The 23,937-nt window shown below is 37.0% G+C and overlaps 1 protein-coding gene across 3 annotated transcripts in view; it reads left to right on the top strand.

The window, feature by feature from the left end:
• The window catches only part of GNPTAB (N-acetylglucosamine-1-phosphate transferase subunits alpha and beta), a 44,073-nt gene extending 20,212 nt beyond the window's left edge, over positions 1 to 23,861 (top strand). For 2 of the 3 annotated variants that reach the window (XM_015867453.2, XM_015867438.2), the window contains 14 exons: positions 6,426 to 6,587; positions 8,430 to 8,609; positions 9,003 to 9,173; positions 10,586 to 10,709; positions 12,109 to 12,312; positions 13,364 to 14,460; positions 15,281 to 15,480; positions 15,753 to 15,972; positions 16,647 to 16,760; positions 18,075 to 18,160; positions 19,132 to 19,230; positions 20,736 to 20,903; positions 21,447 to 21,537; positions 22,647 to 23,861. In XM_015867453.2, the coding sequence (XP_015722939.1) occupies positions 6,426 to 6,587; positions 8,430 to 8,609; positions 9,003 to 9,173; positions 10,586 to 10,709; positions 12,109 to 12,312; positions 13,364 to 14,460; positions 15,281 to 15,480; positions 15,753 to 15,972; positions 16,647 to 16,760; positions 18,075 to 18,160; positions 19,132 to 19,230; positions 20,736 to 20,903; positions 21,447 to 21,537; positions 22,647 to 22,724 (2,994 nt within the window). In that variant the 3' untranslated portion in view covers positions 22,725 to 23,861. Of the gene's footprint in view, positions 1 to 6,425; positions 6,588 to 8,429; positions 8,610 to 9,002; positions 9,174 to 10,585; positions 10,710 to 12,108; positions 12,313 to 13,363; positions 14,461 to 15,280; positions 15,481 to 15,752; positions 15,973 to 16,646; positions 16,761 to 18,074; positions 18,161 to 19,131; positions 19,231 to 20,735; positions 20,904 to 21,446; positions 21,538 to 22,102; positions 22,161 to 22,646 lie in introns of all 3 variants that reach the window. The other variant, XM_015867448.2, reaches the window with a different exon arrangement.
• The last annotated feature ends 76 nt before the right edge of the window (positions 23,862 to 23,937 follow it).

Raw genomic sequence — 23,937 nt, 5'->3', positions numbered from 1 at the left:
ATAAATAGCTCTTCTCTTTTGATTTTGTTTATATCTTCTGGGTGTTTGTAGAGTTAAGGTATGACTTTCTCCTGGCATTTTTTGTTTCACTGGGTTAATTAGGCAGTGTTCTTCCCACAATATTGGCTCTCCATTTCTCTCAAACTTCTGACAGCCCTTTTTTGTGATGCTTCCACTGTGAACTTGTCTGTCTTCATAGAATCATAGAATTACACAGGTTGGAAAAGACCTTGAAGATCATCAAGTCCAACCACAGCCTAACCTAACCAAAGTGCCCTAATCACATCTTCAACATGATTACAGCATTTTAAATGGAGCGTCACCACAACTTTTAGGCAGTGGCAAGTACATAGCTAACACAAGGCCACAGGCTTGTGTGCTGTAATATACTCACTGAAAACAATTTTGCCAGTTTTTCTACATAACATCCATTACCTCCTTCTCCTGCTTTATATTACTGCTACTCATAAAATGACCTGTTGCTGTTTGGGTGAGTGATGGTAGATGTGCTCTGCTGTGATAGCAACATCCTTCATCTTTCTTAGTAGCTACATTGATTAGATTGCAGTGGGTTTTCATGAGGTCAGTCCACCAATCTATGATTGTTTTTTATATACTATCAGTATGTATATTTTTACATCGCTTTAAACTAATGGTGTTTCCTGCAGGGAGATCAGATGTTATCCAGCAGACGGTGCTACTTCAGTTTTGCTGTCTGAGATGCTAGATTTTTTATTTCAGGCTTGCATGAGGAACGTTGTTTGAATGCTTCCTGACTTATAGAAGTCTGAAGAATTTGAACCTAAATTTATTGAGGGAGTGGATAGTATTTGATTCTCACTTCTAATAGAGCTATACTGAAAAATGTTCACAGCTCAAATTGCTTTGAAAACAAAATATATATATTTTTTACTTAAACAGTATCCTGGAAGTTAAATGTGTATAGACACATTTGAATTCAAAGTTTTAAAACAGTATAATTTTGCTTGAAAATATCTTTTTCTAGCTGCTGACCTCATTTTGATAGCAGTCACGGTAACTGGAAATCCCTGTGCCAAAGTGCTATTCTGCACTTAAAAGCAAGTTGAAGCATCTTTTGGCTGATATAACAGTTATTCCTTGAAAACTGCTGCCACCAGATTCTCATTTCCTATGGAGTTCTGTCCCTGCTTGTTTGTAGACAACAGAAATGATAAATCAATAATAGCAGTTTGCAGACCAAAATCACCAGGCTGTGCTGCCATTCAGCGAGACCTGGACAGGCTGGAGAGCTGGGCAGTAAGAAATCAGATGAGGTTTAACAAAAGCAAGTGTATAGTCTTCTACTTGGGTAGAAATAATTGCATGCACCAGTACAGGCTGGGGGAAGACCTGCTGGAGAGGAGCTCTGCAGAGAAGGACCTGGGCATCCTGGTGGACAACAGATTGACCATGAGCCAGCAGTGTGCCCTTGTAGCCAAAAAGGCCAATGGCATACTGGGGTGTATTAAAAAGAGCGTGTCCAGCAGGTCAAAGGAGGTGATCCTCCCCCTCTACTCTGCCTTGGTGAGGCCTCATCAGGAATATTGTGTCCAGTTCTGGGCTCCCCAGTACAAAAAAGACAGGGATCTTTTGGAAAGAGTCCAGTGGAGGGCCACTAAGATGGTGAAGGGCCTGGAGCATCTCCCCTATGAGGAGAGACTTAGGGTACTGGGTCTGTTTAGCCTTGAGAAGAGGGGTCTGAGAGGGGACTTGATCCAGGTTTATAAATACCTGAGGTGTGGGAGCCATAGTGGGTGAGGCTGGTCTCTTTTCAGTAGTGTGTGGGGACAGGACTAGGGGTAATGGGATAAAACTGGAGCATAGGAAGCTCCACATGAATGTGCAGAAGAACTTCTTTACAGTGAGGGTGATGGAGCACTGGAACAGGCTGCCCAGGGGGGTGGTGGAGTCTCCTTCTCTGGAGATATTCGAGACCCGCCTGGACGCCTACCTGTGTGACGTGGTGTAGGGAGCCTGCTTTGGCAGGGGGGTTGGACTCAATGATCTCTGGAGGTCCCTTCCAACCCCTACAATTCTGTGATTTTGTGATCATGCAGACAAATTGCACATCACACTTGCGATCAAAGACTGAAAATCTGCTTGTATCTACAGTATCTGAAGAACTTTGAGTGCAAGTTCATCCTTTTAGCATAGGTTAGAGGTTTCTGGTAGTTGTTACACATTTGATTTAATGAAGCTGACTTGTTCAGAATACATTTGACATAAATTATCAGCTCTTTTCATTTTTTTAATTTGCCCCTTAGCAATCAAGAAATTTAGTAACAAGATGCCCCTTTACTTTTCCTTCTGTTTTAATTTCAGAGCAGTTAACTTATGTTTTCTTTACCTGGGGTTATTTTCTAGGAGCAGCTCTTCTGTAACATCTTCATTAATTGCCAAATTGGTATCTGAAATAATACTGCCTCAGTTCAGTGATAATTTGGTGGAAATTAAATGTCTGCTTCCACATCTGGAAATATACTGGAGCACAATCTTAGATGATGTTTGCTCTAAGGAGCTCTTGCCCTTCTCAAGCAGCATCTGGAATTACATTCTATCTCCAAAATAATTCTGACTGGTTTTATCCATAGTACCCTCTGAGTTTCTTTCTCAGAGTAGCTATTCTGTGTCTTCCTTAGACCATTAGGTATCCTTCTGTCCTTGATATTCTACCACTTTCTCATTTGACCTGTAATATCTGGCTCATGCTAATATTTTTGCTGCTGAAGCATTCTTTTTTTTTGTTGGCTTTTTTTCCCCAATATTTAAATACCTGTTGTTTTGTTTTTTTTTTTAATCCATCTCTCCTCAAGACACTTTCTAATTCTACTAGTTTTGATTATTTCTCTAATCACGTTTTCAAACTGTTATTCAGTTGGTGTAAATGCTGCTCTTCTTTTTCTTTTTTATAGTTCTGTCTAAAGCTTTGCATATGAAATGTAATGTATGTATAGTTTGTTTGTATAGACTCATGTTCTAAGATTCAGTTCTCCTTCTGGAATTGCTCTTACCTCTGGACCACATGTTTCTTTTGCTCTAGAAAGCTACGGTGGTTCTCTGAGAGAAGCATTTGTGCTCATCAAGAGGAGGTTTTGAGGTGTATTGTGTGTGTTACTGTCTCCTGAAATTTTGTATTTAACGGCCTGTGTTGCAGTGTAGTAATGTGGAAGCTTCATTCCTTTTGGGTGGTTAACAGCATTATATCTTCTGGTCGCATTTGTTTCTTTGTATTGCCTATGTTTTAACAAGTGTGGTTGGGAATGTTTGGCTTTCTATTATTTCCTGTGCTTTCTTAATAGTGCATTAGTAAACCACTAGGTGGTGATGTTACTCTGATTATGTGTTTGCTGCTAAGCTGTATTTGTTTGGAGGCTGGAGGGATGTTAATTGAACTTAAACGTGCTGAAGAGGAACTGGTAAAAAAAAAAAACGTTCTTTACTCTTCCTTTCCCCTACTCCTTACCTACATTTCTAAACAAAACTGTTATTTGTTCAGCCTAAAATAGAACCTCGTGATCCAAGAACCAGGGAGCTGGTAGTGATATGAAGTTTGATAGGAGAAGCTTTGAAGGGTTTTGTTTTTGAGGCCATCATGCCTTTTTCCCCTAAGATATATAATGTATTTCTTTTTGTACAAAGGTGACTTTCTCTGAAGATTCAGTATCCTGATTGCTACAGATACAGTTGAAGGCTTGCAGGTTTCCTTCCTTTGTGAAATTCTGATTCTTCTTTCACACACACGTATGTGGACAAGTTGTGTTAGAAACCAAGGTGCACAGTTATCTTTTACTGCCCTTATCTTATTGATGAAAGAAAATCTACATAGGAGCCAGTAGGCACTGTGAAACTGGATGTTTCTGGATGCCCTGAGAATGGAGTTCTGGGATTCCTGCTGCATGCTCCTATTGAATGAGTAGACAGTTGGCATCAGGAGTTGTTGCTGTGTGTTCTCAGAGGGGAGCCTTAAGGCACTGTGTTGGTTTTGATTCTCCGGAGAAGATTCTCCTACTGTGTTACTTCAAAAAGGAAGCTTGAAAGCTTGAAAAGTGTACAGTGACCTCAGTATTTTATCCTCACAAGAACTTTTTTACTTCTTTGACACAAGTCTTTCCCACCCCAGCCTCACATCTCCTTGCTATGTGGGCATGTGGCCTTTCCTAGTATCCATATGGGAGTGTGAAAAAAAGGAGCATCTTCCTATCCATCTTGCTTGCTAGTCTAGACTTAGCAGTGCCAAAGATGTCAGCTCTGAAGGAGAACTTGCATTTGAAGTTACCTGATGTGGAAAATGCTGTTTTCCATGGGTGGTGGTTGATGTGCCAGCCTGCTGGGTGTCTTCTCAGCTGTTGCTGCTGGAAGCCGAAACTTGCTGGATCACTCTGACTCTTGGCAACTACCTGCTTGCTTGTTCCTGTTCTGCTTTCACAACATCACTGGTTTGTCTGACCAGTTTGATCAGGACGAAGGCAGTCTCTAGAATATCATATTTCAAGAAAATGGGTAACTGAGAGGAGGGCAATAGGTATGTGACTTCAGAAAATCTGCAGGGGAGAATGCTATTTTAAATGTAGCAGCAACAGAAAGTTCTGATCAAAGCTTGCAGGATTTCAGAGGTGTGGTAAGTTGTGTCATAAGGAGACCTCATTGGAATCTAAATTTATTCATAACACTGCTTATGAAAATACTTTTTTTATTCTGAAAAGAAAAGCTATTGGTGTAAAAACTGTAACAAGCTCTTGAGCTAATCAGTAGTGCATGCTTTTCTTCTACTTGTTTGTGCTTAGACTGTTAATTTTAAAAAGCTTGAGCTTAAATACTGTATTAGTTGGGAGCAAAGGGAAAGTTTCTGCAATAAATCTTGTGGGAACAAGTTAAACAGAAACTAAACTTAAGTACTTCTAGAGTAGTAATGTTTTTGGTTTGTTTTATGTATATTTTAGGTGACAGGAACTGTGTGACACTGTTGTATTCCTAAATAAAGCACATAACCACTAAGGGTAGTTTGGCAATCTGTAGTATTTAGATATTTTATGGGGTTGCTAGTTGCAGTTTGTAACTATACCCCAGCCACTGAACTATTGAAGCCACCTTTTCCACCCATAGATTCAGATGATTCCCTGGAAGGTCTGAGATTTATCAGATTTTTCTAATGGCTGGCTTCATAAGTCAGATCGAAAGATCTCAAATAGCATATGACTCAAAGCATCAACAGCTTTAAAATGTCACAAGTGAGACAGCTGGTCTTGCTAAGGGAAGGGGTGCTGACTCTGGGACAAGTGGTGCTTTAAAATGAGCAGAAGTAGTTGAATTAAATAAAGGGGAAAAAAAATCCTTAAGGAAATTATGGGGCAAAAAGATTTTTTGTTCTTTTGCTGTCTTCTGGCCTATCAGTGTTTAAGATGTTATTGCTTTTATAGATAGCATCCAACTGTAAAAATCTGACAGACCTGCTTATTAGTCTTATGCTGCATGGAAGTACAAAAATTAAGCCTTGCATCTAATAAATACTGATAATGGTTAACTGCATTTATTCTCAATCTGAGTGTTGTTGAATGCAAGCATTCGGAGTATGAAAGTGCAGCTGTATTTCAAGCACAGCATATTCTCACATTCCTGCATATGGTAAACACAGTATTTTATTGGGCTATGCTATATTTTAACAGAAATGTTTCACTGCCCTGCAATTTGTAAGTTATAATACTATTAGATGGGGCATCTACTGCAAGCTTCTACTTATCCTGTGCATTATGAAATCTGATATCCAGAATTACTGGTGGCAAGAGATAAAAACAGCAAACAGATCAAACGGTCTCCAACTAAGAAATGACCTTAACAGCATATTGGCAACCAGCATTAAGGACTCAGAGACCCGCATGGATTAGTTCTGGAGCCCTTTGTATCTCAGATTTCTGAACTGTATGTTGATCTCAAAGCCATTCTGAATATTTCACGCTTCTGACAGCAAAGATGAATTGATGGCCTTAATTTCATCAGAAAAGTAGTGGCTGATTAAAAGGGGCAACGTATGAATTCTTTCAGCCTTGTAACAGAATTGTGGATATACTCAGATTTTGTTGCTGGAGGTAGGAGGCGATGGAGGAGACTTACTTAAAAATGTTTCTAACACAGGCTTACTGTTGCTGGATTATTGTGTTAAGGGAAATATTTGTTTTGGAAAGCGAAGGCTTTGCATCTAGAAGCGTTGTGTATCTTTAAATGGTTTTTATTTCCCGTTTTGCTATACCCCTTTTTGTGTTCTCACAAAATTGCACTACTCTAAAAACAATGTTTACTAGTCATTTTTATTGGTAAAGCCAGCAAGAAAGATAGAACAGAAAGGTTGAGTTGGCCAAGGAATAGTGCTGCTGTGGGTACATGCCAAAAATTATTTTCTCTACTTGTAGTTGCAGCTCTATTCAGAAGCCAGTGTGGCTCTTTTGCAACTGAATAACCCCAAGGGTTTCCATGAACTGAGCAAACAAGCAAAGAAGAACATGACTATAGATGGAAAAGAATTAACGCTTAATCCTGCTTATTTACTATGGGACCTGAGCTCCGTCAGTCAGGTAGGTAAACCCTATTACAGAATGTAAAGGTTGCAGCGTGCAGAGGCTTACAGTTAACTAACTAATGACAGGGAGTGTGAGATTTCTTTAAAAACCATATGGATGTATTAAGAATCTGTTAATTGTTACACTGTAATTACACTTCATAAGAACACTGCTGGATTCTGAAATCAAAAAGGAGGAAGCGTCATGAAGAGTGGCATTTCTTTTCATAGAGAAGAAGGAAATTTCAATTAAAAATTTTGCCCTCTGCATGTGTTCTGATCAAGTTGTGGGCAGTAAAATCCCAAAAGGCTTAATTGGTACTGATTGACAGATAAACAGATTGCCTGTGTGTGGAAGAGAGACAAGAGTTTATTAGCATATATGATTACCTTTCTCCCGAGATGTTTCTTAGGGACTTGTGGCAGGTGTTTTTTTTTTTGTTTATCTTAGTTTTGGGTTCTTATTTTGCTTTGCAGTGTTACATTTGCTGAACAAATGCTGGTTAGTTCTCTTCTGGAAAAAAAATAAATAAATAAAATCAAAGAAATTAAATACAGGTGTCTGTAAGGAAAGGAGTTTTAATTTGAATAAGTAATAAATGCAAGAATGTTATGTTTATCAAGAGGACAACAAAGAAAATCACCAGGAAACCTCTTTCAAGATGAGATCTAAAGTCTCTTTTTTTTTCACCTAATAATGTCAATTAGCATGGCTAAAGTAAACGTGCCCTTTCTAATAGTGCTTACAGTCTCTTTTTTGTAGCCATTTAACGTGGATTTGGGGAACTTTTGCTTATCAGTGCAATCCACAAACTCAAACTTTATATTTTGCCATGTTTAAATTATTCATCATTTTGTAAATGGGCACTTAGCTGATGTTACTTCAAATGTTTTCTTTTATGTTTTGGAGAATCCATACGTTGTTATTGTATATATTGGAAAGGGAGACTTATTTACAGTGCAGTGAAAAAGGTTAATTGTTAAACATTCAAGGTTTTTTTCCTCAAGCGTCCTGTTCTAATTGGGCATGGTTCTATTAGAAGTATTCTATTACATCAACTTCAGTTCTCAGGTTAGGAGGAGGCCATTAAGTTCTTATAAATGGAAAAGAAATGTGGTAAAAAACCTAAGTTTGGTACTCACTTGAGAAAATTCTAATTTAAAAGGAGTATATTAATGAAAACATGGGGAAATCTTTACTTCAGCTATTTGATAGTGTGTATTAGGATTAATTTAGCTGACTGCCTCCTGTCTGTTTTGTTGGTTTTTTTTAATGAAAGACCAGCAGATGATTGAAGAGCAGCTATACATCATCACTCTTGCTGTATCTCTATATTAGGTGACACAGTTATATATGGTTTATGATGTGATGCACTTGGAAGGCCCCAGTCTCTTAAAACAGCAGTTATGAAAGGTGATGTTACTGATATGAAATGCAACTTGGCTTTTGATCAAGATCAGCAAATACTTGAGCCTGATAATTCACGAAAGCAAGAGGGTGGGATTTTTTTGTTGTTTCTTTGTTTGGTTTTGTTTGTTATTTTGTTTTTAACTGAAGTTCTTTCTCTAAGAACTGGATCACACGAGGCACTGTCATCTTGCAGTGTGGTCAGCAGATGACCTAATGATACCAGGCGGTGAGCCACTGATGTACCGTTCACCTTGACAATTTAGTGGAGTATAATCCTATAGAGGAATATCAGTTCTTGATCATTGTATTATTTTTTTGTTCTTGTTGTTTTTAATGTTTAAGTCTCAATTACTTATGACCCATATGGTAAAGGATTCTACTGTTATCTGGCTGGATTGGAACTTAAATGGTTTGTTTAAAATCTAAAAGATTCTTCTTTTTTTGTAGTCTAAACAGGATGAAGATATTTCTGCCAGCCGTTTTGAAGATAATGAAGAGCTGAGGTATTCCTTACGATCAATAGAAAGACATGCTCCTTGGGTGCGACATATTTTTATTGTCACTAATGGTCAGATTCCTTCCTGGCTTAACCTGGATAATCCCCGGATAACCATAGTGACGCACCAGGTAAAAACAAAAAATAAACCCCCCAGAAATAAGCAACAAATCCCTCCAACCCTGGGGGAGAAAAAACAAAACAGTAAAAAGCCATAAGAGCAACTAGGAAAAAACCATCCAACAACAATAAAGAAAAAAGCACAGAAGTACCATTAATAAAGATTCTGTCTGGAAATGTAGTTATCCCCTTTCAGCTTAAGGCTGCTTTTATTGGGAACGAAGTGATCAACTCTTCTCTTTCCCATGCACTGTTTTCTTAAATCCCAGTATGTTTTTGTACTTCAGATACAGACATTTCAGGGTAAGCAGGTAACATGGGAAAAGGAAATAGTGAAGTTTTAGGGGTTTTTTGGTAATATTTTTTCACTTTTTTCTTTTATGTGTCTCTTCTGCTTCTCTCAGGAAATATTTCAGAACGTGAGTCACTTGCCAACCTTTAGTTCACCAGCTATTGAAAGCCACATTCATCGTATCAGTGGTCTCTCTCAGAAGTTTATCTATCTCAATGATGATGTTATGTTTGGGAAGGATGTTTGGCCTGATGATTTTTACAGTCACTCTAAAGGTCAAAAGGTAAGCTCCTATGAAAGAACGTTTTAAGTTTGAAACTTCTGTGTGCTAATATAGCAAAAACTGAAGAAACACTGCTTGGAAAGGTGAACACTGGGAAAGCCAATTTGGTGTTTGAAAGCTGCCACTCTTTCCTCTCCTATGAATGATTTTTGTTTCATGGAACAAGTTCTGTTCCAAATAGGTTCTTCCATGGAAATGCTGAGATCTGACAATGTTCAGACTGGTCTAATGCTTAAATTTACCATTAACAGTCTCTATTCTAGAGACCTTTGCTAAATCTTTGTAGGATTATATATATTTGTTTACTGGAAGGTGGTGCTTTTAGTGAATATGAAGTGGTTTGGTCTTTCAAAAACAAACCTATCATAAGTGGGGCTAAATAAAGAAAGCAGGCTGGGAAAACATTACCAATAGTTGTGCATGAAGGCTGTGGGGGGCCAACAAAATTTTCAGCCATCAGCTTGATCTACAGGAGTAACATGGAGAAAAACTTTAAGTCTTGCTTACTTTTTAATACAAATAATAGATGAAAGGGAATACAGGAGATGCTAGAGAAGACTGTATGAGTGCTTCATACAGATGGATGTACACACACCTACACTGAGTTGCATAAAATAAACTACTGTAAAAATACTAATTTCTAGTACTTGAGAATGTTAGGAGTCCAGTTAAGTCTTTGATGAAGTAGGCATATAATAGGAGAGTCCTATTTTAGTGGCATTTCTACTGTACTTCAGCTATTGCTCTCAGTTATAAGAATGAAGTAAGCTTGGGTAAAATATTTGCAATAACCTGATCAGTATTTCAGCAGGAAATATGCTGCAAAAAAGCTTGAAACAGTAGCATCTAAAAGGAAATGTTTGTGGTTTTTAATGCCCTCCCAGTTGAAAATGCACATACTGACATGCCTTATTTTTATCTTGGTAATTCTGAGAATTATTTGATCAAAGAGAATCACATGTTCAGCATGTGCTTCTTTATCTCATGACTGGTTAGTGATAAAGAAACATCTTTAGTCATGGAAACAAGTGAACTGCAGAGCTATTTTAGATTGAAGTTTCCTCCTTTATCAGATTAAAAAAAAATAAAAATAAAAATACTAATTTGCATTTGAAGATGCTTTGCAGAAGTGGATTTTGGATGTCCTGGGATGTCCTACTTCCTATTTTCAGCTCTTACTACCTTTCTCTATAGCCAAGGGATTTCATTTAACATATGAGAGTTGATATCCGTCTGTTTGAAAAGGATAAAATCTATTTCACCTGATGAAGTTTAAATGCAGTTTGTAAACCTTTGCAGACACTGAAGACACATATACAGAGAGTAATTATTTTAAGTCTCTATATTCCAAGAAACAAGCTCGGTTGACTTTTATTTGACAGACCTTGGCTCAGACTGTAATGTTGTTCCAGGTTTACTTGACTTGGCCTGTGCCAAACTGTGCCGAAGGATGTCCTGGTTCATGGATCAAAGATGGTTACTGTGATAAAGCCTGTAATAACTCGGCTTGTGATTGGGATGGAGGTGACTGCATTGGTAAGATAGCAAGGTTAATTTAGAAAAAAAAAACCAAAAAAACTGACTTTCTTTTTTGTTAAAATTCTGTAATTTGTGATTCTCCTGTAACTTAAACAGCAAACAAAAATAACCTTCAATAGCAGGGAAAAGGTAGTCATCCTAAATGTTAAAGGTAAATAAACTAATTCTTATATACTAAAAGGTATGTGAAATGGCAGCAGTAGAGCAAAGAAAAGCCTTTATTTATCTACCAAATTTGACTGTGTGACAGGGAAATTTTTGAACCTCAGAGTCCAAATAATATTGTACTTTCAAGGGAATTTCAGTCCTGGCTTTATTCCTTAACAAAATTATCTGTTGTTCAGATAACAAAACAAGTGAGAGAAGAGAGACTGGCAGATAACTAAGAAGCATTAACAGAATATCAGTATCTGAGGCATTTAGTACTGCGTTATGAATTTAAGTCCTGTGGATATGATGACAGTGTTTTGCACAGTATGGGTTGTATGTTTCCTTTCACTTTACTTCTTTTCAATATTGGTTGCTTCATGTCAAGTTTAAATTTAAAGTTGAGTCTGCATTTAAATGTATAACCAGAGTAGTTGCTGGAAAGTTTATTTGCAGAGTTTTATGATGTAGTTTAATTTTCACAGTCCTGACCCACTTTCCCTTCGTGGAGCAGGCTGTGTCTGTACATGCTCCTCTCCTAGATTTCACTTTGTGTTTGTAAAGCCACAATCAAATATAGTCTAAGTAGATTTTGTCGCTTTTCTGATTCTGATCTGTGTTCCACTGCTTTTCCATTTCCATGCCTTGAAACTCCTCAACACTATCTGGAAGTGAACACGCTGAGATAACTTTGATTACAAGGTTTCTTTCCACCTCTTTTCATATTGAACACTTAAATATAGATTTATTTTCATCCTTTATGAAGCTAAAGGATGATCTCCTCTCATTTTCCTCCCCTAAAAAGCCACGATGATTGTTGACATGCAGGAAAAGTGAATCGTTTAACATGAAAGCAGTCAAAGCAGTCTCAGTTCATTGTGAAGCTGCACCTAAATTCAGTTTTTCTGACTTGAGGTTATGAAAATGAAGTGAGGCTTCTGCGGTGAGGAAGTGACACAGTACTGTGGGGAACTGCAAAGTCAAGAACACAAGCAGAAGTAAATCAGTTTTCTGCCTACGTTTTTGAAGTTTATATAAAATACATTGCTGGTTTTGTTACAGGTTTAAGTTGGTTTGCAAAACTCTACAGTGAGTTTTTACAGACTTTACAGAGAGCTAGTAAATTGTGTTTCAATTTTTCTGTTGATAAATAAGATTCTGCTGACTTTTCAATCCAGCCTTAACACTATATGTTAAAATGTCCGTTCCTCAGTGATTGATCTTTGCAATGTTTCCTTTTTCTCTTTAGGTAACAGTGGGGGTAGTCGCTATGTTGCTGGTGGCGGTGCAGTAGGAGGTATAGGGAATGGACCACCGTGGCAATTCGGTGCAGGAATAAGTGGTGTTTCATACTGTAATCAAGGTTGTGCTAATTCGTGGCTAGCAGATAAATTCTGTGATCAGGCCTGCAATGTCCTGTCCTGCGGATTTGATGCTGGTGACTGTGGACAAGGTATGCAAAATACATAGCTGATAACTTTTCTCTTGAATTTCTCTTGAATTGCATTAGCTTTTTTGGTTCCTTATTCTCCAATAGTTCTAAGAGCTCAGCAGTGTCTTGGAAAAGAGCTGCTGGCAGCTGAAAGAAATAATCAGACACTTCCTGTATTCATTAATCTAAACTTGAATCAATGTTTGTATGCTGTTTTCGTTAATGAGTATTTACCAAGCACTGATAAAGTAAGGTGCTTGATATGTTATGGAACAGCGAGCATCAAAGTCGCTACCCAAGAGGCTTACACTTAAAATGCAGAAATTATATTTCAGCTATGCAAACTGTCTTTACCCAAATGAGAACTGCTGATTTGATGATCTCATAATGGTTAAAAAAGGAAATTAAAGGACCCCTGTAATGCTGAAGGTGGGAGTTAAGTCTGACTCTGCCAGAAGTGACTCAGTCACCTGTGTGTGTCTTTTCCTTGTGTGCTGCTGGCTTACAGAGGCTTTCATCTTTTAATTGTGTTGTTCAAATAGAGCGAGCAACTGGATTCAGGGTGGACTGCTGAATCTTGTTGTATTAAACCATGTGCCATGCCACGGTGTGGGGGGCATCAGTGATGGATGCATGTGATTGCTGTGTCTTCTCTGTGGGAAGGAAAATTTCCTATCAACCTGTCTGATTTTGGAAGTTCCAAATTAAGATGCAGTGTAGTAGTGAAAAGCAACTTTTGTAATGCGAGTCTACTAAAATGTGACAAGAACATGATATGAGCGTGTTACTTACAACTGATACTTAATTTTTAGTGAGTTGCAGTAATGAGCCAACTCAGCTATGTATTTATAGAAGGAGTGTTTTGAAGAATTACAGGTATTTTTGTAACTGCCACTGGAATGAATGTCAGGCTTGTAATTCTACTCTAGTAAACCATTACTAAAGATTAGTAAGAAAGCTGCAGTAAGTGTTCTTTCACGAAGCAGTTTCAGTGCTGGGTATATTACACCTAAAAAAGATTGGTGGAAGAAAAGTCCCACTACAAACTGACAGAATTTATTTCTTTTCCCAGATCACTTTGAAGAAATGTACAAGGTGACCCTTCAGCTAAATCAGACCTACTATGTTGTTCCAAAAGGCGAATGTCTGCCCTATTTCAGCTTCAGTGAAATAGCCAAGAAAGGAATTGAGGGTTCATATAGCGATAATCCAATTATCCGGCATGCTTCAGTTGCTAACAAATGGAAGACTATCCACCTCATAATGCACAGTGGCATGAATACAACCGTGATCTATTTTAATCTTACGTTTCTAAATAAAAATGATGAAGAGTTTAAAATGCAGGTAGCTGTTGAAGTTGATACTAGAGAGGAACCAAAGCTGAACACAACTTCAATGCAAAAATCCGACTCTGATTTTAAAACAACAATTATACCAGAAGCTGAGATGATATTTGAAGATATTCCTGAAGAAAAACGCTTTCCCAGGGTTAAGAGACGTCAAAATGGCACAGGAGAGAGTCTCCACGAACAGGTGATAATACCTTCAGTAAATCCGTCTCTCCTTCCTGAAAATGTTCAACTAGCACTGCAGAATCTAGACTTAAAACTAGCGAATGGTGATATCACTCAGAAGGGATTTAACCTATCCAAGGCTGCACTCCTCAGACCTTTTCAGTTCTTAACTACAATAAAGAAGATTGCGGGCCTGGAAAAGAATGGAGTGCATTATGGTTTACAAGGTCAGAAGAATGTAACCAGCTGGCAGAAGCCTTATGAAGGTGTGAACAATGGCAAAATAGAAACAACAAAAGCAAATGAATTTCTAACAAGGCTTAGAGGAACAAAGGAGACTGATGTGACAGTGAACACAAATAAGCCAGTTTCTAAAATAAAGCCTAAATCCACACATCCAGACCAGAGCATTGGAGATGAAAAAGAACATAAAGGATTGAATGCACTTATGATAAGGGGAACCCAGAAATCAAAAAATACGGCAAATGTAGAAGCTGGAGAAGATACAGAGGGGGTGGAAGGAAGGAAAGGGCATGTACAGTTGGATACAAATGGAAGAGAGGAGTTGGTGGGAAGAAAATTGCAGTCTTACGCAGGAAGTTACCAAGGCTTTTTGCCATGGGAGAAAAAGAAGTACTTCCAGGACCTACTTGATGTGAGTATCTTAACAACACTGCTGTCTTAATTATGACATTGGGTTATACCTCAACAACTACTTGTTGGAATAGTTGCATCTTTCTGCATACTGCTAATGTGATTTGTAAATTTAGCACGTGACTTGCTTTTGATGCATGTGTCATGATTTTTTGAAAGCTTATACAAATGTGGATTAAGTCTGTAAAAGTATTCAGATATATAACAGTAAGAACTTGAGTTCTAAAAGTTAAACTGAAAGTCTACCCCCAACAGTGAATATCTAGGCCATGTCCAGAAAATATGTTGGAAACTTCCAGCCAAAACATTTTGGCAGTTTTGAAAACCTCTAGAAGAGAAGATAGAGATTGTGCTTTGCAGCACCAGCTTTGCCCTACTCCAAACAGCAAAGGTGGTGTGTTTCTAAAAGCCTACCTCTTTCTGGTCGGTGAGAATTGGATTTTGCATGAGAAATCTATATTTGTGAGATCTCAACTACCAAACGTAGAAAATAAAATAAAATAAAACAAAAGGGCAATACTACAAATATGACAAAAAATTACTCGAGCGTATATGTCAGAAGAGGTGTCAGAAGACGAACGATAACCACTATTGGCTATTAACCACTTTTCCTCAGAGCACAGCAATCTTAAATAAGAAGTTATCTTCTATTTCTTTTATTTTTAAAGAGACATGAAGAAACATGTTCAAAGCTTCACTTAACATTTGCACCTCTTAAAAAAGAACCAGCACCTGCCTGCAATGTCAGTTTTCCTATGTGTTTCATACTTTTGATTTTTATTGATAATAGAACTTTAATGTATGCTTATCGTGCTGTATAGGAGGAAGAGTCGTTACTCAAAGAAATGTCATACTTTACTGATGGTAGACATCTTGGAAGGCAGCTGAAAGACACATTTGCTGATTCCCTTCGATATGTAAATAAGCTTTTAAACAGTAAATTTGGATTTACATCTCGCAAAGTCCCTGCTCATATGCCTCACATGATTGACCGCACTGTTATGCAAGAGCTGCAGGACATGTGAGTATGTCTTTCTCTGCAGTTATACATAACTAGATAATCCTGTATTTCTATTAATGCTTTATTATAGCTATTCCTGATGTGTCAATAGCTATTCATAAAAACCATATTCTGAAAAGGGAAAAAGGGAACTTCTTAAAACATGTTGGCTGTGGGAAGATAAGGAGACTGTCAAGGACCCTTTTAAAAATTTAGATTTGCTTTCAGATAAGCAATGTTTTACCAGAAACCAGTATACTTATATAACAGTATAAACTTATACTTTTATGTAGGTTTCCTGAGGAGTTTGACAAGACGTCATTTCACAAAGTGCGGCACTCAGAAGATATGCAGTTTGCTTTTTCATATTTCTACTATCTCATGAGTGCAGTTCAGCCACTGAATGTTTCTCAGATTTTCGATGAGGTTGATACGGACCAGTCAGGGATTTTGTCTGACCGAGAGATTCGCACACTGGCCACAAGAATCCATGAACTACCATTAAGCTTGCAGGTACTTTCCTCAGTAATGACTTCTAGAGCAACTTAATTTCTGAAGTCCAAAGCTGTTACTATAAAATGAATAAAATCTTTGCTTGTCCTTTCTTTGACATCAGTAACATCTGGCAATTCTTAAATTTTAGCTGGAGAATATAAAGTTATTTTCTATTTCTTTATGGACCATTCCTCTATGGACTCAACAGCAGTGTTGATCATTGGTATCTTGAGAACAAGGAAGTGGGTAGCATGAATTTGTGAGGAAAAAATGATCATTGCTAAAACATGGTGTGAAGTGTGGGATTCTGTTGTGCTCACACTTGGTCTTGCACACAGTAAAAAAACACAGAAACAAAAAAAACAGTTCTTTTTTTTTGTTTGTTTGCTTGATCTGGGGTTTAATATGCCTCCTTTGTATCGGGAATTTTCTGTTCTCCTTTACGTGATCACTGAAGGTGTGTTGTGGTCTCAATTCAGCCAAGTGTTTGCTTCACTTAAGGCATATGGGGAGTCCCACTGACTTTAGCAGTTACCGAATGAGGTTTGCTAATGTTTTGGTTTTCATTCTTCACAGTAGTAAGAAAACATTGTATGTATATAGCATTGAATGTGTTCATCCTAGATTTTAGGACTATTACAATGAGAAAGCAATATTATTTTCTTTTTTTTTCTCTTGTCCATTTCTGATAGGACTTGACAGGTCTAGAACAAATGCTAATAAATTGCTCCAAATCTCTTCCTGCCAACATCACTCAGATCCATGTCATTCCACCAACTCAGGAAGCATATTATGATCCCAATCTGGTAAGGAATGTTGGTCCTAAAAGGTGGGGTTGGTTTCTTTCCTGAGCTTGGAGTTATTGTCCTTGAAATGTTGATCTGATTTCTAGAAGGAAATTATTCACAAAGATTTCTAATTGTGTGTATATTAAATATCTAAATGTGAAAATTCTACCAGCTACTTCTTACCTTTTAAATCTATTAAAATTTCCTTCAAAAACAGAAAAGCTGAGCTTTAGAATTTTATGATATGTGATTTAAAAAGTCATCCTTGTTAAGAAAATGCAGTATTGTGAACCAAAAAGAAGACAGTTTGTGTGGTCCTTTCCTGACTAGAACTTTCTGATAAATACATGGGGCATCATTCAAAGAGACTTAAAAATCAGCTGAATATCTTCAGAGCCATCCTTCCTAATTCAAAAGCTTCTAAGTGACACCTTTTAACCTTCGAAGACTGAAGGCTTTCAGACAAAAAATTCATCAAGGATTTATGCCCTTAATTTCTCTTTTCGTTGTTAAATTCTCATTGAAATTTATGGGAATTTAGGAATCTAGGGTTTTTAGATCTGGCATTTATGTCTACGTTTCTTTTGCAGTGATAATTTAATTCCTGCCTTTGTCCATGCTTTTGAAAAGCATGTGTGTGTGAACTTGGCTAAATTCATGACCTGGTGTTTTACACATTAAAACCAATATTGTATCAAAGCTAAAAGAATTTTGAGTGTAGGTCAAGAGTTGTTAGGAATTAACAACCATTGTACATCACCCAACATGTGCAAAACAGTAGCACAGGGTTCTGAAGTGTTTGTGTTGATAAATGCATATGAAGCATTGAGCATTGTTTGGACTTGTTTTTTCTTACATTGAACGCCTACCCTGTCTTTGTTTCTTGATCATATTATGTTACAGGGTTTTAAATTTTTTTTCTCTAAGTATAAATTCCAGCTAAACTGTACAAAATCATTGTGCCAGCTTGATGACGTTAAAGTGTGGATCTGATAATTCTGCATAATATGAGGACATTACCTTTATTCATTTTGCCTCTTTACTTGACTCTTTGACTACTAATTCAGTTTGCAAAATTCTGTGAAGCAAAACCTTTAAAGGGGTTGCTGTTTGTTTTCAGACAGGATTAAAAATAAGTCTCTGAAAATGAGAAATTATTAAAATCTTGGAGAGTAAAATATTACAAATTTAAGCAAATTTTAAGTATCTTCCAGGAGAATAAGGAGTAAATAGTTCTTCACAGCAATAACGTAACTTTCTAGAATGCATTCCCTTATACCAGACTTTATAAATACCTCAGTAACCTTTAAACCAAGCCATATTTTCTTCCAGCCTCCGGTGACTAAAAACCTAGTGACTAATTGCAAACCTGTGACTGACAGAATTCGTAAGGCATACAAGGACAAAAACAAATATAGGTATGTTGTGGCTCTGTAAAAATAAATACTAGCTTTTGCAGAATAATAAGAAGAGGTATAAATGCATAAAGTTCAAACATTGTGTATTAAATAAAGTGAGCTAACACTTAAATGGAACTGAAGGAAAATAGCGATAACTGCTTATAATTATTTATCTTGCTGAATGATGTGTTTGTTTAGTAGACTAAAGATTTTCATTATATGTGATGACCCAGATCCCAGCTTGCTGTACTCTAGTAAGAAGCAAGCATGTATAGACAGCTACACTGACAATATCAGTGAAGGCAATGAGAGCATCAGAGAAAGGCAGAAATTCTTTCCTGTGCTTTGAAATTCTATGTTGCAAATCTGCTTTATTTTCTACTAAAGCTTTAAAAATACATAAATATCTCTAACTGCCTTGTGCTTTTCCTGCAAGAAGGAGTGACAAGTAAGGAAAGAAAAACAAAACAAAAAACCCTAATTTCCATCCCCATTTGGAATAGGTTGACCAAATAGTGACTTAAGTTTGTTTGAATAATTGGACGTGAGCAGATCTGCCTAAAATCTAGGTTCTGTATGATCTTTGCTCTTTGAAACCTGAAAGCCAGTGATATGATAATGGGACAGTTTGTCAGCATGGAGCTCATAAACCTCTCCTGTCCATTGCTGTACCAGCAGTGTTGGATGGGAAGAGTGCTGGGGCTCTTCTGAAGCATGCATTTGCTTCAGGAGTGGTGACAATGTCAAGTAAATCTATAGAACTAAGAAGATTACAGGAGCTGATTAGGGCAGTGTCTGGGAATTATTATGTGCTCATCTGTAGTACCTCAAGTTGTGTTATGTGCTGTATGGGTAAATGGACAGAAATCAAATGTCACATTCTGATGAAGACTGGACAGTTTGATTAGAAAGAAGTTGTAAAGCTATTAATATTTATTGAACCTGACTTTAAGCTGTTTTAAATAATGCATAAATATTTTAACAATAAGGTTTGAAATCATGGGAGAAGAAGAAATTGCCTTCAAAATGATTCGCACAAATGTGTCTCATGTAGTTGGTCAGCTGGATGACATACGAAAAAATCCCAGGTATCTTCTTTCTTAATCTGTACACTATGGGATCATATATTTAATTTCTGTTATTATATATGTAAAACATTTGAAATCATATAGAAATACTTAGGCTATTCCTGAAGCTTTTGTCACTGTAGTGATAAAGCATTTAGGTGCCCAAATCTGAGAGCCAGTTTCACAGTGCAGCTTCTGCATTCCTGAGGCTAAAGGAGCTGCCAGCCTGTGGGAGCCTGCCTGGGATAGTCTGGGGTGAGCTCTCAGATGCAGCATAGACATCTGATTGCCATTACCAGATACTTTTGCATAGGATCACTGTAGCCAGCTATGCTTTGAAGGGGGAGGCAGGCATATTTTGCTTTTCTCAGATGTGGCAGTTCCTTGCATGAAATTATCTAGAGCAGGGTTACCAATTATTCTGTATTCATTACAGTTTGAGGAAAAGCAGTAATGCCCTCTGTAGGCAAATTCATGTGCTCTAGAGTTCTGCTTACATTCAGCCTCATGTAGCAAGCCTGAACTTTGCTCTGCTCTTTGAAAGGGCACACTGTGCTATCATGAATGCAGCTGACCAGAACCACTTCTTTGCAAAGGTTAGCAATTGCAAAGTCATCAGATACATTTTCCCCAGAGGGTAAAATCATGAGGTCTTGTGTCTCACAATATAAATAAAGCACATAACCTTGCCCATATGGGGGAAAGGGAATTTTTGTCATCAAGCACCAGGTCAGGATAGCCAAGGGTACATAACAGAATAGAAAACTAGCTGCTGATTTGGTTTCAGTAATTTTCAGTAACATAGATGCTTGGGTGTTTCTTCTATGAGAAGTGACTCTCTGCAAGACACATTATTGGTGGCACTTTTATTTGGTCACAGTGATTTCCATGTGAATGCTATTCCTATTGTTTGTATTTCGGTTGAGTATGTGAGTTAAGTTTGGGTTCTGTGATTCAGGTCATGTTACAGCCACTTCCATAGTTTTCCCAATAACTGAAAGCCTTTGGCTTTTCCTGTAGAGTCTTCTTTTTTGTTGAGCTTCTCTGAAGAATGTAGCATATATAGTAAACTATTAGTAACTTAGTATATTTACATCCTATAATGGATGTAAAATCTATTATTTAAGATAACTAACTCATGATAACTCTATATTAAAACTATAGCAAGATCATGGTCTTGATAATTGTTTTAATCTACTGTCTACATCTAGTTTTACGCTTTGAAATGATGCACTCTAGCACCCGTTAGATGGCAACATTAATATAAGCAGAGGTAGAGCATGAGCTCATTAATGGATTCCTCAGAGTTTGACTCACTGTCAGCCTCGATGCACTCTGAATTGCAATCAAGTTAATTTAAGATAATACAGCAATGAAGAAGGTTGTTATCAGTATCAAAATATATTAGTTTGGTTTTAAAAGGATACTGTATCAATTTGGTTTAAAAGGCCCATGTTCTGGGCTTGCCAATACTTTTGCCATATTATCAAAGGAAATAAGTCTAACAAAGCATTTTTCTTTTCTAGAAAATTTGTTTGCTTAAATGACAATATTGATCACAATCATAAGGATGCTCAGACAGTGAAAGCGGTGCTTAGGGATTTTTATGAATCAATGTTTCCTATTCCTTCCCAATTTGAACTGCCAAGAGAATATCGGAATCGTTTCCTTCATATGCATGAACTCCAGGAATGGTATGTTCCATAGATTCTCTTCAGGTTATTGCAGTGTACTACCGTATGATTACAGAACATATTGGTACAAGCCTTTTTTTTTTTTTTTTTTCCCGGAGCTGTTGAGAAGGAGTTAACAGTAAAGATGACATGAAAATATTTAAATGGATTAAATCTTGAGATTTGCAGGACTGCTAGCTTCAGAAAAGGGCTTTTTACTTCTTTCTGGTTAAAACAGATTTCTACTAGGATGGTGTAATGCAAGCTGAAGTGCTGGTAGCAATCGTCAGCTTTGGATGAGTTTTATACCTTTATCTTGCACAGCAATCATTTTTGGTTTAGGAACCCATGTAACTAAAGAAGGCTTACAGTACTTTCAATATTAAGTTGAAAGCAAAGAAAGTGAAGAAATATGCAGAACTTGAACTATATGCGGTAAATAAGCATTTTGCTTTTGGTAACACAAGTTAATGAGTAAATTACAAAAACATTATATTTTCTTCGCCTAAAGGAAACCCTTTAAAGATTTATAATACCTGAAACTCTGTTTCCATCTTTCTGCAGGAGAGCATATAGAGACAAGCTGAAGTTCTGGACCCACTGTGTTCTAGTAACACTTATTGTATTTACAGTCATCTCATTTTTTGCCGAACAGGTAAAAATTATATCTTATCAAAACTATAACGTTTAATACATTTCTGTACCTTCAGGGTACTGTAAGATGGTTGTTGTTGGTGTTTTGTTTGAACAGAATAGCTAGGATTTTTTTTTAGTAGAATGATATGTGAATAGTGATCAGGTTGCTTCAATTTTAAGCTGATATACTGAGATTCTTAGAGTAAGTATGACTGCGTTTGGGGGTAGGAGAATTGTGTTCTCTTTTCAAGTGTCTTGTGATGGTCAAGTACATCAGAATGTGCTAAATTTTGGAAATTCAAAATCAGGAATTGTTTCTGAAAGTCTTGGTCTATTAAAACATGTTGTTTAAAGCGCAAAGTTACTAAGAAGAAAACTTGAGTAATAGATATAATTTATTCCTGGGAAGATCTTAAGGCATTTTAGGGTACTAATCCAATCTCATCTTTCAAATCAGACGCAAAGTTTAAAAAAAAAAAACAAACCTCCCATTCTGCAAGCACAAAATGATTTTTTTGGACATATTAACCCTGCTATACAAAGAGGGAGACAATGGAACAAATCATATGGGTAATTCTTTGCAGGTTGGGGCCTTAAGTAACCCTTTCCGTGGTCTGATGAAGAGGGTGTAATTCTTGAAAGGTTGGCTTTTGAATTTTTTTTTCCCTCCACCTGTAACTTTTGCATGAATCTTTCCCTTAATTTTCAGCCTTCTGTATACATTGAAAACTCACCCTGCACTAGTAACTTTATTTTAGAAGGGAGCATTCAACTCAGTAGGACAGCTAGGTATGTAAATACTGCCAGCTTTGTGTTCATCTTCTAGAAGCTGAATGTAGCCTATTTATATTTAATTATGTAAATTAACTTCAAATAATCAGAGTATAGGTATACTGTGTTTTTCACTTTCTGCTTGTATTCTGATTATTGAGATATTCGTAGATGTAATAGATGCATCTGAGTAAATAACTCTTTCTTCCTGTGCAGTGGGGGAAAAAAAAAAACAGTATTGACTGAATTACCATGGATGACAAAAGATTCTGTGGCTTCTAGGATGAAAGACTAACCACCTGTGTACCTCTGTCCTAGGAGGGAACTAAATACTGTATTTTCTTTTCTTCTTCTCAGCTAATCGCACTTAAACGAAAGATTTTTCCAAGAAGAAGGATCCAAAAGGAAGATGGTCATGAACGAATCAAAGTGTAGAAGAGCTTTATTTTGAAGATCAGACTACCTCAAGATGTGATAAGCATTTTAAATCTCTTTCTCATAAGTGTCTTTTATTGTTTGATATTTAACTGATATGAAGAAAAAAAAATCATGCATCTACATTTATAATCTCTGCAGTACTCTATGATATACGAACTGCTGGAACTGTGACAGAAAGCTAAACAAAAATGGCAGGAGCCTGTATATAGGCACATTTCAACTGATCTTACTTTACAAATGTTGGTTCATGGCCATGCTGTCCTTTTTTATAAAAAGGGTTACCTAAAGAAATGTAGCTGCATTTATTGCAGTGGATATTGCCAACTCTATATAATGTTGGAAGGCGGAGTTGTGTGGGATGAGCTTAACAGATCCCTCGATCTTGCATTCCGAAAGATTTCTGCAGACTTCTGTCACTGCTTTTTTCTTTCTTATTTTTCCTTTTTCTCCAGCCCTATGGGAATGATGTAATTTTCATTTACCCTTAGTAATGACGTTGTCATTCTTCAAGCACAGTGACAATTCACTCCCCCCCCCTCCCCCAGTTTGTAGTATTACATTGGAATTTCAAAGAAATGCATGCTAGTAAGAATACACGGTGGCAGAACAGGTAATGGTTATTTTAGAGTTACTTTACATTTTATCTGGTGTACTATATTCCAAAGAATACAGTGGGCGTTACGTCTTGATTACAAAGAGAGGGTTGTAATCAAGTGGAAATGATTAAGTTATATTGTTTTAAAAGCGCTGTAAATACAACAACAAAAGTGCCTCTCTATCTGAATGGGTAATGAACTGCTTTAATGTAGCAACGTGGGGGAGCAATGTTTCACTTCATAAAACAATATTTATACTGACAAATGAAGCTCTGTGGGGTTTTCTTTTCTAAATTTCACAGGACTCAGCCCTGTGTTTGTCTGAGATGTCAGACAGGTATGATTTTATGTGGGGTGAAAGAAGATGCTGTATGTTTTCAGGCAGAACTTTCTGGTGATGTATCTCCATTGTACTGGCAGTATTCAAAGAATGCATTATTATTATTTTATTTTGTAATTGGGTGTACAAAATGTATGTGCGTATATATTGTAAAATACTTGGTTTGCTTTGAAATCAACTAAAACGTGACATAAGGTTTGTCTGTTTCTGTTTTTCAAGCATAACGGAATCATTTTGATAAAACAGCCATTAGTGGCTTATAAAATCCTTGTGA

This window comes from Coturnix japonica, chromosome 1 (assembly GCF_001577835.2).
Source record: "Coturnix japonica isolate 7356 chromosome 1, Coturnix japonica 2.1, whole genome shotgun sequence".
Lineage (NCBI taxonomy): Eukaryota > Metazoa > Chordata > Aves > Galliformes > Phasianidae > Coturnix > Coturnix japonica.
Note: the sequence above shows the minus strand (reverse complement) of the source record. Positions and strands in the feature narration are given on the sequence as shown.